The sequence below is a fragment of the Geotrypetes seraphini genome, chromosome 13 (genome assembly GCF_902459505.1).
Source record: "Geotrypetes seraphini chromosome 13, aGeoSer1.1, whole genome shotgun sequence".
NCBI lineage: Eukaryota > Metazoa > Chordata > Amphibia > Gymnophiona > Dermophiidae > Geotrypetes > Geotrypetes seraphini.
In genome coordinates this window covers 64,813,114-64,828,425 of record NC_047096.1, presented here as the reverse complement: position 1 = coordinate 64,828,425, position 15,312 = coordinate 64,813,114, and the positions used below count along the sequence as shown (strand labels likewise).

Genomic DNA, 15,312 nt, shown 5'->3' with positions numbered 1-15,312 from the left:
GTCCTCTTGGAATGGCTCCATATACCTTGGGTGTGGAGATTATCGAGGTGGGCTCCCCAGCTGAGTGTGGAGGCATCGGTCGTCAAGATCTTCTGGTGTGGTGGCAGTTAGAACAAGAGGCCCCTGAAGAGGTTGACAGGTGACAACCACCAGTGAAGTGATGTCCGGAGGGCTGAGGTCACTCTGAGCTGTTGTTGAGCTGCCCTGTCGTTGAAGACCATTGCGTGGAAAGCTCCCTGAGATGCAGGAAGGCAAACGGTCCCATATAGATTGTGGAGGCCATGTGGCCAAGAATCTGCAGCCTCTGATGTGCTGTGATGCAGTGGCGAGAAAAGGTCTCCTGGCAGAGCCAGATCAGGATATTGAGTCTCTGTTGGGGTAGGAATGCCCGAGTTGGGGTTGTGTCTAAGCGGTTCCTTAACAATTGAGCGCAGGACAAAAGCACTCTGACAAAGGTGCCCTGACAATTGCACGCATGACATATGTGTGCTGCCGCTCCCGCAGCTTTAAAGCCTTACCAGTAGCGCTGTGTGTGTGTGTGAACCCCTCCAGTATATGTGCAAGTTCTCACGCTCCCGCTGGGGAGGAAATCCCCCAAGTATACTGAAAACTTCCGCTTTCCTTTCAGTTATCGGTGATCGGGAGTTTTTCAGTGTAGTGGGGGGATCCCCCCACACTCCCCCAATGGGAGCGGAGGACTTCACCCCCCCCCCACTCCCCCTCACAGCGCTAACAGCACAGCTTAAAAGCGGTGGGAGCAGTGGCATGCATACAACATGCGCGGGATTTTTGGCGTGCCAAAGTCTGGCGCGCTTTTAATCTACAGGGGCTTCAATTAATTCCAGGACTTGAGTGGATTCCAGATAAGATTTCTGGTAGTTGATCTCAAACCCTAGAAACTCCAACAGATGAACTGTTGCTTGCATTGCTTGGTGAGGTGTGACAGCCAGTCGTCCAGGAAGGGTGTGACCTGAACTCTGTGGATGTGAAGGATTGCAGCCACCACCACCAGCAGAATGAAAGAAACAAGGTCCCACGAGACGTGGGAAGATGTAGGGGGAGCTGACGCAAGGCTAGCAAGGGTGTACTGATGATACAAAGTGGCAGCGCACTTTTAAAGGTCTGTGCTGTGATTCTGCAGATTGATATCACCCACACGTGAGAATATCTTGCCTGCTTGTCCTTGGATAAACACGTTTATGTCTCTTTCCCTTCCAGAAATCCCATGAAAAAAGTAAACAAGCAAAGGACGGGGTTACATTAATATCCATCTTTTATTAATTTCTCTTTCAATACTGTACAAAGGCACAATAAAAATACAAGTCACACTTTTTCATATCACTAGAGGAAAAACCTTTTTAATTTCATATATACATACACAAAAAGACAAATGCTACGCAGGAGGGAAAAATAACTCCCATTTACAAAGCAAGAATAGAACCTAACAAACTGACTTCAGCTCCCTAAAAGCTGTTGTGTGCACACAGGGTCATTTAAACATAGAACTATTATATTTATTAGCTAAACAATAATTCTATTGTCTACCAAAATAATATCACGCTGCAAAGAAATAAATGATATTGCATGTTGCACACCTCCCCCCCTCTTTGCTAAGCTACAATAGAGGTTTCTACCACGGCCAGAGCGCTTAAACGTTCTACTGCAGCTTAGCAAAAGTGGGTCACCATTTGTAAAGCCCTTCAATTACAACCTTTTATCCCAATTTGGGCATCAATAGCTCCACTAACAGGATTTATTCAGAGAGGTGCTTTATGGAACCCCTTCTTAAATTATTATTATTATATTATGAATATTATTAAAGTGTGTCTTTCACCAACTGCAGTGTGTAGCTGGGGAGAACCTCTGCACGAAGTATTGGCAGCGGGTCCCTCTGCATTTACACTTCTCCCTCTGTATTCGTAGTTTCAGAAATCGATTATTTCGATTATTCATGGTTTTTAGCTTGCTGGCTCCTCCCCCCCCCCCCCCCCCCAATTACGTCAGCTTGCATAGAGAAATCTCTGATTCCAAGTGTTTACAGAGAAAATCAATGATTCCCAGCACTTTCTTCACCGTGTTTTGCCTCTCCTTCAGGAACAGGCCAGGTCTCCCACCATGATATTCGCGGTTTCACCATATTCACAATGAACAAGTTATTTGCGGTTTTTCTGTATTAATCCCCACTCAAAGCGAATACTGAGAGGGAAGTGTATTGAGAAAGAGATTTTCTCCCAAAGGAGAAAAGAAGCTCAAGATCATAGCAGTCTGTGATGACCTAAAGACCCTGTATGGAAGATTTATGCATTAGTTGGAGGGTGGAATCTTAGATGTGTAAAAACATTACATACTAGAAATAAAAACGTTAAGAAAAATCACTTGGCATCACCAGGAAAAACAACATTTAAAAAGTATACCTACTAATATTAACCTGCCCTTCACAAGTTAACCACTGCCCAACACAAACCAATCTTTTTGTGCCTTTGGCCCCATGATTGCAGCCAAATAAAATTGTGTGACCCCCCCCCACCCAGAGGTGCAGAATAATTATGTACTTTTGGAGAGCCCATTTGGGGTCCTAACATGTGGTTTGGAAGCTCTGAACTAGGGCATCTACTGATACCCTCTATGGTGACTTAAAAGTAACTAGTGGACAGACTGGATGGACCGTTCAGGTTTTTATCTGCCATCACTTACTATGTAAGTAAGGCTGATGCCAAGTGCAGGTGAAGCAGCAATCAGATCACAGAGGGCAGGGGGGGCTATATATTGGGTTACAAAAAAGGCATCTTCACTTTTCAGCATTTGGAAAGCAAAGCTCTTCCCCTCACTTTGCCTGGCACGACAGCGTTCAGGCAAAAGAAAAGCTGAAGAATAATAGCGCCACCTGATGTTGACTATGCAGATTGCAGTTAGAGATTTCCTAGGAACTGAATTTCTCATAGACCTCTGATATAGGTGGCCATTCTTCCCACTTGTTGACATTTGTTTTTCCTAAACTTTTGCCTCTGGATTTCAAATACCGAGACATCTTCAGGCCAGTTTCAACTGCAAAATACCTGCTCCTGCTGCCTTGCTCAACTAGTCCCCTACTACCTTGGTTCATAATAGCAACCTTCTAAAATAATGCAGTGCTTCTCAACTCTCTTCTGGAGACACACCTAGGCAGGTAGATTTTCAGGATTAACACGACGAATATACACAACATAAATCTGCATATACTGGATACCTATTGCATGCAAATCTCTCTCATGCAAATTCACTATGGTAGTCCTAAAATCCTGACTGGATAGGAGAAGCACTGTTCTAATGAATATCTCATGGTATGGTTCAACCAATCAAATAATAACCAAAATAATAACAACAAAGCAAAAACAGAGTGCGGGTTAAGAGTAACATCATTTGATTTTCAGTGAAGAAAAATGAACTAGACCTAAGGTCCTGGTGCTTGAAAGCTCCCTGACAAGTAGGTACATCTCATGTTTCAAACAAAGTTGAAATTGAACCCTGACTAAAGTCTGGGGCCCACCACAACCCTCCTCATTCTCTCTGGGACACCCCCCACCCCCTCCCTCCAATTTCCAATTCTCTGCAGGATACAGCTATGTAATAGCAGGAATCCATATTACACTATACAAAGCTCTGGACAAAGCTTTCTTTGGCACAATGTACAAAGTGAATCTGAGAGACTGAGATCATAGCCCACATATTCTGGTTTACCAGTGAGATTTGTCCTGTCATGGCATGTGTGTAAATCAAACCCATTTGGAGACATTGGCTGAAATGCTGCAAGAATGGGCTCCTCCTCTCTGTTAACCCTTCACATCTGTTAGGCTTCAGGAGGTCAGACTGTAAGGATTCCCAGTGATGGCCTCCTCACCCTTCCCCCTAAATTTTCCCATGGCTGTGGACATTCAAGTGCTGGCAATGAACAGAAAAATAATTCCTGTACTGGGCAGAATCTGTCAGTTATTTCTAATGTCTGGCATTTTGCAGCTGTTAACCTCTGATTACCTGGATATTCTGTCCTGGCTCAGTTCTCTTGACTATTCTTTCTCTCGCTAGCTTTCTGGTGCAATGCAGTCACACGGTATCCACCAGGACCCTCAGGCATTTTACAATGTGATATATCACAGCTAGACAGGTTCAAAACAAATGCAAGGAAGTTTTTTTTCACACAAAGGGTCGTGGACACGTGGAATGTGCTACCGGAAGAAGTGATCAGGCAGAGTACGGTACAAGGATTCAAAAAGGGATTGGATGGATTCCTGAGGGATAAAGGGATCGTGGGATACTGAGGGAGGAGCTGGGATGTAACACAAGTATAGGAAGTTACCCAGGAAATGAGTACTAACCAACCAGGTCATGCATGTGCAAGACCGGAGGGCTAGGACTTCGATAGGAAGGCAGGACTTAAATGGGAAACCAAGGTGGCAAGGGAGCCCCTTCTGATGATTCAGACAGGTCTTGACCTGTTTGGGCCGCCGCGGGAGCGGACTGCTGGGCAGGATGGACCTGTGGTCTGACCCGGCAGAGGCACTGCTTATGTTCTTATGTTCTTACACATGCAACCATCTCTGGTGTGCAAAGTTTTGTAACTAGCTTCGGTGCCCAATTTGCTTAGCAGCTCCCAAAAGGCAAAGAAGAGAACAGTTCTGTTGTCATAACTCTCCCAAATTCAAAGAGAATAAACACCACATCAAGTCTGTAACAAGCCCAAGACTGCTCATAACGGGATACTGCATCATTTTCAAGATTTCAGCAAATTGCATTCCCCTAGTTTGGGACATTTTAATGATGAAGGCAGGACTTTCCATAGACTGTCTGTTCCCCGAGATGGTTGACAGCCCAGGGACAGGCACCAGGAGTAGAGCCCTAGACTGGAAAGAAAGAACTACTCCCACTAATTCCTCTCTGCAGCATACTATGAGAACACAGCTTGGGAGGGTTCCTCCTGCTTCCCTGGCTGCTCAGAATGCATAGAGCAACAGAACCAAAAGAAGGGAGGTCCAACCTTGTCTGCAGTAAAAAAAAAACCAGCCAGGAACAAACGAACCAAAACTGCAGATATGTACAACGATGTAGGCGAATTTTATTGTGACAAGCAAACTATATATTAAAACCTTTTTACCAAACGGGGGACCCAACACGGTCCGTGTTTCGGACAACCTTCATCAGGGGTCCATGGTAGATAAAGGAAAAAACATATGTCACAACAAATATTGAAAAAGATAATATAAAACCAAACAGATGATGTGTCACGCCGAGAGTCTCTGCAAATAGTAAAAATCGCGATTTGGGTCCCCCGTTTGGTAAAAAGGTTTTAATATATAGTTTGCTTGTCACAATAAAATTCGCTTACATCGTTGTACATATCTGCAGTTTTGGTTCGTTTGTTCCTGCTCAGAATGCATGTCATCAGCAAGCCAGACTGGGAGCGCTCTATACATATTTCAAAGTACAACTGATAACTTGATTAGGGAAGGAGAGCATTAAACAAGGATCACAACCTTAACAAGACAGGACCTCTAAAACGTAAAAAGATAGAAGGCCCTTTAGGGCAACAGGTTTGTACCGATTGCACTTCTATTACAAAACAATTTTTTTAACCCTATTTGAAAGTACAGTATATTGCTGAAACTCAAAGAATGCAGTTTGTAAAGCAGGGAACAGGTGTGCTGCATTCCTGCATTGCTCCACTGTTCTACAGCAAGGCAAGCCATAGGCAGAGCTTTTCCTGTGCAAAAAAGTCACTCCTTGATGCACTTTCCCTCATCTTTACACCTAAGGTGCTTGTTGAGACTCTTATGTAGTAAGTAGTACATTTTAACTAATTCAATATTCAGTATTCCAAGGTCTTATACCGGTACTGACACTTCATAGGATGGAGCCTCCTATGGCTGCCCAACCACATACAATCCTGCTCTCACTTGTACAGCCCTGATTCAGCCCCCCCCTCCCCCCCCCCCCCCGCATGCAGCTTATTTCTCCCAGATACTTTGAAAAACAAACAAGATTGCTAATGCGCTCCCCTGCTATGAGAAAATCAACATCAAAAATGTATTAAAAGGCATCAGAAGAAGAAATCAAAGTCATCACCAGTAATTATACAAAGGCAGAGATGAAAAGAAAAAGTGGCAGACCCCTTACCATAGTAAGTCTCAGAAATCCAGCCAGCTGTAGGCAGGAAGAGTTAGACACTTGTATAGGTTAAGAAAAACCTCTGCTCACTCTGCTCTAGTTATCTTTTTTTCTTTTCTGTCAATTTCCTCTTGATTCGACCCGCTTTCTTGATTTTATCATTCTAGGCCAATGGTAGTCACGAGGCAGGGATCTGAAAGAGTTTTTACCACTGTTCATCTGCAAACCCCTGGGTAAAGTGCAAAAAAGTGAAAAGAGACGTGCCGGGGACCTGATCATTGCTGGCCAGAAGCACAACCTCCTCCCTCCTGAAAAATTTCTGAATTAAAGTGACCAACATCAAACTGCCAGGAGAACCTAGCAAAATATTCCTTTCTAGCCCCTGAGAAACTCTTTAGGACTCCAAAAGTTGAAGTGCTTACGTGGTCCTTGTCCCGCCCTCTCCTCCTTTTCCTGCTTGAAGCCTGGCATCCTACAGACAGCTCCCTATGTCTGAAACAAGCTAAGATATCTAAACCTGCTCTATTTTGACCCTGTGCAGACTACACCCTCGTCTGCACTAGGGTACCACGTATTCTACGCACAGGCAATGAGGCAGCACTGAGGTAAGCATTCAAATCTCCCATCAGAAAACAGATGGTCTGCTCGTCATAGGCCTTCCCACACTTGGGATGGGGGGAAGGGGGCGACACCCGCTCTTAATATTTGTTGATGCCAAAGATGCGTACTCCGTGCAGCTGTGGCAGTTTGGGGATAAGCACACTCATGAGGGAAACCGTGTTGATGATAAAGTGGATGCAGTCATACTTTGTGTAGAAACTGGTCAGGAAATATCTGAAGGAGAGAAAGAAAGAGAGAGAGCATGATTCTTAAATCTAGAGCAGCTACATACAAAGCCTTGTAAATGTCTTCATAGCCTTATATATTTTCAATATATTCTGCTGTCTAAAAAACACAATTCAAAATGCATTACAGTAAAAAAAATGTGTTTCACTGGTCTACACAATATTCTCTATGGGCCCAATGTGATATTGGGCAGAGCAGAGAAGTAACTTAATGGTTAGAGCAGCTAGGTGTACCGGTTAGAACCAGGAAGCCCAGTTCAAATCCCACTCCTGCTTCTTGGGATCTTAGGCAAGTCTCTCAACCCTATGTTGCCTCAGGTACAGATTTAGATTAAAAGCCCTCCAGGGATAGGAGATACCTACTATAGCAGCTTCAATAGCTTCCAGTTTTGAAAGCAGTATATAAGAACATATTTAAAAGTTCTTAACCTACTTGGTTAAGTGGTACTGACTGGGTCATACTTGGATTTTCAGCCAGCACAGTTAGATAATTCCTGCTGAAATCTGGGCAGACCAATGCAGCACTATTCAGTTAGTGACAGGGAGGGGTCCGGGACTACCTGGGGACGCTCAATATTCAATGGACGTGTCCTGGTTAGTTTAGGACAGCAAAAAAGGCTGTCTTAGTTTCACTGGGTATCTATCTATGTTACCACTGTTAGATAGCTGCTAGTACTGATGTGGAGCTGCCTAACGGGGACAACACAAATAGCAGAAGGCCAGGAAATTTTATAGAAAGAGGGAAGAAGAAAATAATAAATATATATAATATGTAACTTGCTGGTTTAGCAGGACTTAGGGAAAGATTAAGTGCACTGACGTTTATAGAAAATGAGGTGAAAATCCTGAGTTCCTGCCCTCTCTTTTGGTTTTCAGGCTTTAGCTAAAGGATACTTTCCCACATGAAGCCTGGCTTTTTTCTGTGTTTTTTGTTTAAACTAGTAAACTCAGGAGATTGGTAACAGGAGCCTCTGGCTTTTGGTCTTATAAGGAAGATATATGATTTCACATTCCTGAGCGGGAAGAAGTCTGTATATTAAATATCCTATAAGTGCTTTAATAATTATTGAATATGGGAAACATGAATGTATGAGTGAAATTTGGGATCCCAAAGAATGAAAGATGACCAACTGTATGACCGTATGTGTGATATTTAACTAAAAACGTATATTTTATGAGGATGACTTAAGAAAATCCAAATGAAAACATGTGGAGTTTGACTTTAGCTAACCTTTAGAAAGTCCAGGGAAGGTTGCTATGGAGATTTTCAGTTTTTGACTAGATGGGAAGCCCAGGATGGGAGATAGGTGAACTATTTGACCCTGCCTAGGTTAGGTAAAATGACTTAAAAACTAAGGGGTCCTTTTATCAAGCTGCAGTAGGGGTTTAACGCGCGTAATACCGTGGCTGCCGCACTAGCCACTAACGCCTGCATTGAGCAGGCATTAATTTTTTAGCCGGCCGCGGGGGTTAGCGCGTGATGAAATATCCGACGCGCCAACCCCGCTAGCGCGGCTTGATAAAAGGAGCCCTAAATTTAAAATATAAGGTTTCCTAATTTAAGAATATTTTCTGTTCACAAACTGGTTTTAGTAGAGAAAAAACTTGTGATCTTAAAGCAAAGGTATTGAGGAAGAAATTATTTAATTTTGCGATTGTGACCAACTGTCAGTTTTTCCATGATGCAGAGAACTTTGATTTCTAGTTTACACCTACAACCAACCTTCTTTCTTTCTTTAATAGTATTTCTGTTTAGAATATGTTTTATACTTCTTTAGTAAACAATAGGCAGAATGGTAAAGGCAAAATAGTTTGCATATCTTTGTCTAAAGGTAAAACTATTGTCTATCTACAATAATGCATATTTCCTGGCCTTTGGTAAATTGTCAGCTTTATTATACTAAGCTAAGAAGTTCTTTTAAGAATATATATATTATCAAAATGTTGGGTATCATTAAAAAGGGTATCACGACCAGGTTGAAGGAAGTCATCTTGCCACTGTATCGTGCAATGGTGCGGCCGCATCTGGAATACTGTGTCCAGTACTGGTCGCTGTACCTCAAGAAGGACATGGCAGTACTTGAGGGAGTCCAGAGAAGAGCAACAAAGCTGATAAAGGGTATGGAAAATCTCTCATATACTGACAGATTGAAACAGTTAGGACTTTTCTCCCTGGAGAAGCGGAGACTTAGGGGAGACATGATAGAAACCTTCAAGATCCTGAAAGGCATAGAGAAAGTATACAGGGACAGATTTTTCAAACTAAGGGGAACCACAAGTACAAGGGGGCACTCGGAGAAACTGAAAGGGGACAGGTTTAGAACAAACGCTAGGAAGTTCTTTTTCACCCAGAGGGTGGTGGATACATGGAATGTGCTTCCAGAGGCTGTGGTAGACAGGAGCACTGTACAGGGCTTCAAAGAAGGTTTGGATAGGTTCCTAGAGGACAAAGGGATTGAGGGGTATAGATAGGTGTAGATATGGGTTGTAGGGATAGGAGTAGAGATAAGTTACAAGAATAGGAGTAGAGATAGGCTATAGAGCTAGTCAGGGACCATTGCTCAGGCAATGGGCCACCGCGCGAGCGGACCGCTGGGCGAGATGGACCTCTGGTCTGCCTCAGCGGAGGCAACTTCTTATGTTCTTATGATATTATTTTATGTAATCCTAAATACATATTTAGAATGTTTTAGAAATTGTTGTAACAGAAATATATATTAAAGTTTTATATTTTGTAAAACTTTATTCTGTTCAGAACCTAAGGAATTTCTTTGTCTAAAATAGTCCTGCCTTTTAAGAGAATGTGTAGGTGAGCATTGGAAGACTGAAGTGATGTGGCACCAGTCATTGTACTAGTATATAAGCAACAACATTGCCCTGATTCAGTGGAGAATTTTTCTCCACATGCAGACAATTTTGTCTCACGTGTGATAAGTCTCCCCCACACAAAAATATTATGTTTATGGAAATGCATGTAATGCATATACCCCCCCCCCCTTTTACTAAGGCGCGCTAATCAATTTAGCGCATGCTAACAATTAGCGCATGCTAAATGCTATTCCGCCCATTATATTCTATGGACGCATTAGCATTTAGTGCATGCTAATTGTTATCACACGCTAAGTCGATTAGCGCGCCTTACTAAAAGGACCGCATAATTAATTGGCATTTTAATCTCAAAGTTTAATTTGATATAAATTTAATAAATAATATTTTTATGAAAATACCTATTTCTGTGTGTGTTATTGGCATAAGATACCCTATATGTTGGGCTGTAATGCAATAAGCGCACTCAGTAACCAGATAAGGTACAATTCAACCGTCAGCAGCCAGCAATTAACAAAACGCCGTCTGCCACAGGATGATTATCCCCTACATTTTCAGTGTGAAAGAACAATTATAGAAATATTCAAAAGGTATTTCAGAAGAAGCCAAGTAATCTTGACTGTATGAATCTTCATACACTTTTCCGTGGCAAATCCTAATTAGCTCCTAGTTGAGCTGATCTGATTACTCCTGGATAAAGAATCAAACTGTTTCTGTTGCATGAAGTAAATTTGAAGCAAAAGTCTAAACATTCCAAATAGGGAGCTACTGGGATAAAGTTATTCAAAGGCACAGATTGGGGAAGGTTATAAGAACATTTCAATGTGTTTGAAAATCCTGTAGGGCACTGTCCTGTTCAGCATTTTAAAGTGGAAACAGTTTAGATTAAGGAGAAACTACTGAGGAAGGTCACTACAAGGCCTAAGATTATTTTCAAAGAACCACAGAGGTTTCTGGCTCAGAGGGGGGAAAACACTGCCTGTTTGAAGTGGAGGTGGTAGCCCAGTGGTTAGAGCTGCTGCCGCCTCAGCACTCTTAGGTTGCAGATTCAAACCCCAGCCTGTCCTTGTGACTCTGGGCAAGTCACTTAACATTCCATCGCCCCAGGTACAAAATAAGTACCTAAAATATATAAACTAGACTAGAAAGAAAGACCTGCTCTCGATTCTTGAAACTATCTTGAAACCAAGGGCTTTCATTTTGCACTCCTTTAGTTATATTATTTAAATCACGCTACTAAATTCTAGATGTTCAATTTGATGTTATACAGCTGAGGGTGTTCAATCAGACAACAAAGGTATAAAAAGAGAATTTATTGACTAAAATGCATTAGCTTTGGGCAATGTATATAGCAGATGTCTTTGTATTGGGTTCAAGAGGAAAGGAAATGCTTTTCTGGTTTTATTTCTCCAGTGTTTAAGTATTTGCTGTAGCTGGTGGGGATCCCAAGCATTGCCAGCTGAGGACCTCCTCCAGAGGTGGCTGGAACTCCCTTCTACCAAGCATAGCAGTTGCTGGCAGCATCCTTGAGCCACTGAGGTGCCTGCATCTGTGGCTTAGGGATGCTGCTGCTGCTTGAGAGTCCTCATCAGCTGGAGTATTTATATTTTATATTTACATTAGAGGATCTGGCAGAAATCCTTTTTTTTTTTAAATTCTATTTTTATTGATTTGAAAAACATACATATAGAAAGTGCAACCAAACACAATAAACTAATCTCATAGAAGCACATATATATAACAAATATTGATTAGAATAAACCTTCTATCTTATAATCCCTCCCGTCCACCCTCCCTCCCTTTACTGGAAGTATAACTTGTAATAACAGATCTGGTACAATAGATTAATTTATGACAACTTCAGTTACTTTGAACTTGTGTTACAAAATCATCTAATGGACCCCTGAGTTCTTTAAATTTCCGGGTAGCGCCCTTATGTTCTGCAAGAATTTTTTCATATCTATAGTACGTACATAGCGTTTCCCACCAGAATGGAAAATTTAACCTATCGCATTGCTTCCAATTTCTAGTTATCATTTGTAGAGCCACACCTGTCATTATCAAAATGAGTTTGTCCTTATGTTTTTTAAGAGGGTTCTTATTCATTGTAGAAGTTCCAAACATAATTATTCTGTATGTTAATGGAATGGGAACTTCAAGAATAAGATTTATCTTGCTCTATATGGATTTCCAAAAAATTAATATTAAATGGCATTGAAATAAAAGGTGATCTAGAGTTCCCACCTCTAGATTATAGTGTCAGCATTTATTTGTGTGATCTCTATCCAATAAAAAGTATAGTTTGTTTCATCAAAGCAGCTGAAAGACAGTGCACTCAGGAGTTCCAAAGCTTTAAAAAGTATGTATTCTTCCCATTTAATATTTCCAAATTAATAAAGTGTCTTTGTTTATTTGAGCCTCTAATTCAGTAGCATAATTACATGAAATAACTACTTCTAAAGTATATGGGGATGGGCGGGGATGGAAGAGATTACTTGCGGGGACTGATTGGATTCCAGCGGGGACGGGTTTGATGTCTGTCCTTGCGCAACTCTCTACCCTACATAGTGGTGGGATGCTTTGCAGTAACAGTGAGGCTTGGGAAAATTAAGGGAAAGATGGATGGTGTAAAGCAGTGTTTCTCAACCTGTAGCTGGGGTACGCGGGCTGGCCGCCGCCGCCGCCCAGGATCTCTCCCTGCCACACAATATGCTACATCTACCACCACCCCCACCCCCTGCCACGTTACAGCTAATCATCCCCCACCGCCGCTGCAATTCCGGGCAAGGAAGGGCCAGGCACATGCAGTGATTGCACGCCGCCAGCCCACAAGCTTTTCCCCAATGTCAATTCTGACGTCAGAGAGAAGGTTCCAGGCCAATCAGAAGGAAGTGCAACCAGAGACTCATGAAATCACCAGTCAACAAAGGTAGGAAAAATGATTTTATTTTCAATTTAGTGATCAAAATGTATCAGTTTTGAGAATTATATCTGCTGTCTTTTTGCACCATATTTGTCTATTTTTCTATAGTTGTTACTGAGGTGACATTGCATATTTTAAAGTCATCTGCCTTGACATCTTTGAAAAATCCCAATATAAATGATTAACATTTTCTCTGCTTACAGTGTGCTTTGTGTTTTTATAATTTTGTAGTTACCATTATGTATTAATAGGATTATATTGTGTGTATATGAAAAATGGATGGAAGACATTGCATTACAATTAGTACTATTATTATGGGGGTGGAGTCAGGGGCGGAGTTTGGGTGGGGGTACTCGGTTGGTATTTGTTAGGCTTAGGGGTTACTTGGCTTAAAAAGGTTGAGAAACACAGGTGCAGATCCTGGGGGAAATTCGGTTCCAGATTGTCATGCATCTGGAGACTTGAGATAAAATTCACCTTTTAACAGGACAACAATTCTAAGCACAAAGCAGGAGTGGCTCAGCAAGAAGAAAGTGACCCAGTCAAATTCCAGACCTAAATCCAAGGGAAAATCCATCTTTTGTAATCCACAAAAGATCTCTAAACCTGAAAGATCTTGAACTATTCTGTAAAGAAAGATGGGCAAAAAAAGGCATCATCCCACTGTGCAAAGTCAGCACCTTTTTGGTTTCTTATTCTTAATTACTATTTCAATGTTTCTATAATTGTTCTTTCATTGAAAGTGCAGGATATGTTGTGTAAATCAGTGAAACAAACCTCTATGTTAATGCATTTTGAATTGTATTTTTTTGACAGCAGAATGTGGAACATGTACAAAGATTTAAGTGCTATATACTTGATATAATAAAGTTATAGCCTCTGCTTATATGAGAGGCACATCTGGTACATAAGAAAGACAGGAATAAGATGCACTGACAGAAATGTGTGTGAAGGTCTCAATACTGGAATGTTGGGGAGTAGTGCTAGCCGATTCAGGAAAAAAAATTTTTTGATTTGATTCAGCCTATTGAATCGATTTTTCGATTCAATTTTCCTATCCAACTGGGTGTTTGTTTTTTTTTTTTTCAAACATCCTGGTGGGTTTATTTTATAGCTTCTTCACCCCTTTTATAGCCTCTTCACCCCCTTTGCCTTCTAACCACACTGGCGCTGTGGTGTAAACAAAATAAACAAAAAAGAGTTTTCCTCTCTCTGTTAAATCCTAGCTCACGTTTACGGTCTAACACCAGCTCTGGCAGGATACACATTCAAATCTGACATATTATAATCACAAAACAGAAAATAAAATTATTTTTTTTAATTTTGTTGGTCCCAGGCTCTGGTTGTCTTCTGATAACTTGTTTGCCAGGGTCTCCTTTCTTCTTTCTCTGTGCTAACCATCCATCTTCTATCTCTGTCCTCCCCTTCCGTTTCCCTTCCCTCCCCCGGAGGTCTGACATCTTTCCTTTTTTCGTCTCTATCCACAGATCCACCTTTTCTCAACTACCCTTTCATCCAGCATCTCTCCCTCCTTCCCCACCACCCCAGGGTCCACCATCTCTCCCTATCTTTTCCACCTCCTATCCAGTATCTCTATCCCCCCCTCCACACCATCCCTTGTGTCCAACTTCTCTCCCTTTCTGTTCCTTCCCTCCCTAAATCCCATTGTCCACCATCACTCTTCCTTTCCTCTGTTTTTAGACATATTATTTCTTCCCCCCAATGTCTGGCATATGCATGTCTCTTTGAACCCCCCTTCCCTCCCTTCCTGTACTTCTACACCAGGGCCCCCGCTCCCCTGAAGGTCTGTCCCCCCTGAAGGCCTGTACTTCTCCCCCCTTGCCCTCTACAGCAGGTGCGGCAGTGGCTAGCCAGCAAGAGTCAGCGCTGCCGCTCCTGCTTTAGGGGGCGAGGGAGGAGGGTCAGTTACCGAATCGGGAGGCTGATTTTTTTGTTTTGTTTTAAATCGATTCGAATCATTTCACCTGAAGAGAATCGATGAACCGATTCGAATCGTGAATCGGGCAGCACTAGTGGGTAGTGCTGCAGGGCAGGAGTGAGGTGTACTGGCAGAGCTATGTGTGAAGATCTCAGTGCTGGAATGGCATGAATTGATGTAGTGTAGGAATGAGGTGCACTGGAAATGCTGTTTACGAGGGTCTCAGTACTGGAATGGTATGGGGGGTGCAATGCAGGAGTGAGATTCGTTGGCAGAGTTGTGTGTGAAGGTTTTGAGATGGCAGGATGCTGCAGGGCAGGAATGAGGTACATTGGCGAGCTGTGTATGAGGGTACTGAAATGGCAGAGGGTACTGCATGGCGAGAGTGAGATGCTTTCGTAGAACTGTATGTGGGGGTCTCAGTACTGGGATCTTAAGCTAGAGTCTGCTCTTACCATATGTACTGCCTTAAGAAGCAGAAAAACATCAGTAGAAAGCCTAGTGTTACAAAGCTGAGATATACACATGTAAATCTGTAACATGTGCAGAGGTAGCAAGGGGTCAAGGTTCAGATGGGGGAATGGTCTTGCAGAGTTTGGTTCCAGTTCAGAAGAGAATGCATGTAAATGCTGGCATTTATG

At 42.3% G+C, this 15,312-nt stretch overlaps 2 protein-coding genes across 4 annotated transcripts in view; one reads left to right on the top strand and one right to left on the bottom strand.

Annotated features, from left to right (window-relative positions):
* LRRC3C (leucine rich repeat containing 3C) overlaps positions 1–15,312 on the top strand; it is a 214,515-nt gene that overhangs the window by 122,036 nt on the left and 77,167 nt on the right. The gene's annotated exons all lie outside the window — the stretch shown is intronic.
* Positions 5,139–15,312, bottom strand: part of ORMDL3 (ORMDL sphingolipid biosynthesis regulator 3) — a 39,250-nt gene continuing 29,076 nt past the window's right edge. For both annotated transcript variants that reach the window (XM_033918493.1, XM_033918494.1), the window contains exon 4: positions 5,139–6,972. In XM_033918493.1, coding sequence (XP_033774384.1) covers positions 6,837–6,972 — 136 coding nt within the window. In that variant the 3' untranslated portion in view covers positions 5,139–6,836. The remainder of the gene's footprint in view (positions 6,973–15,312) is intronic.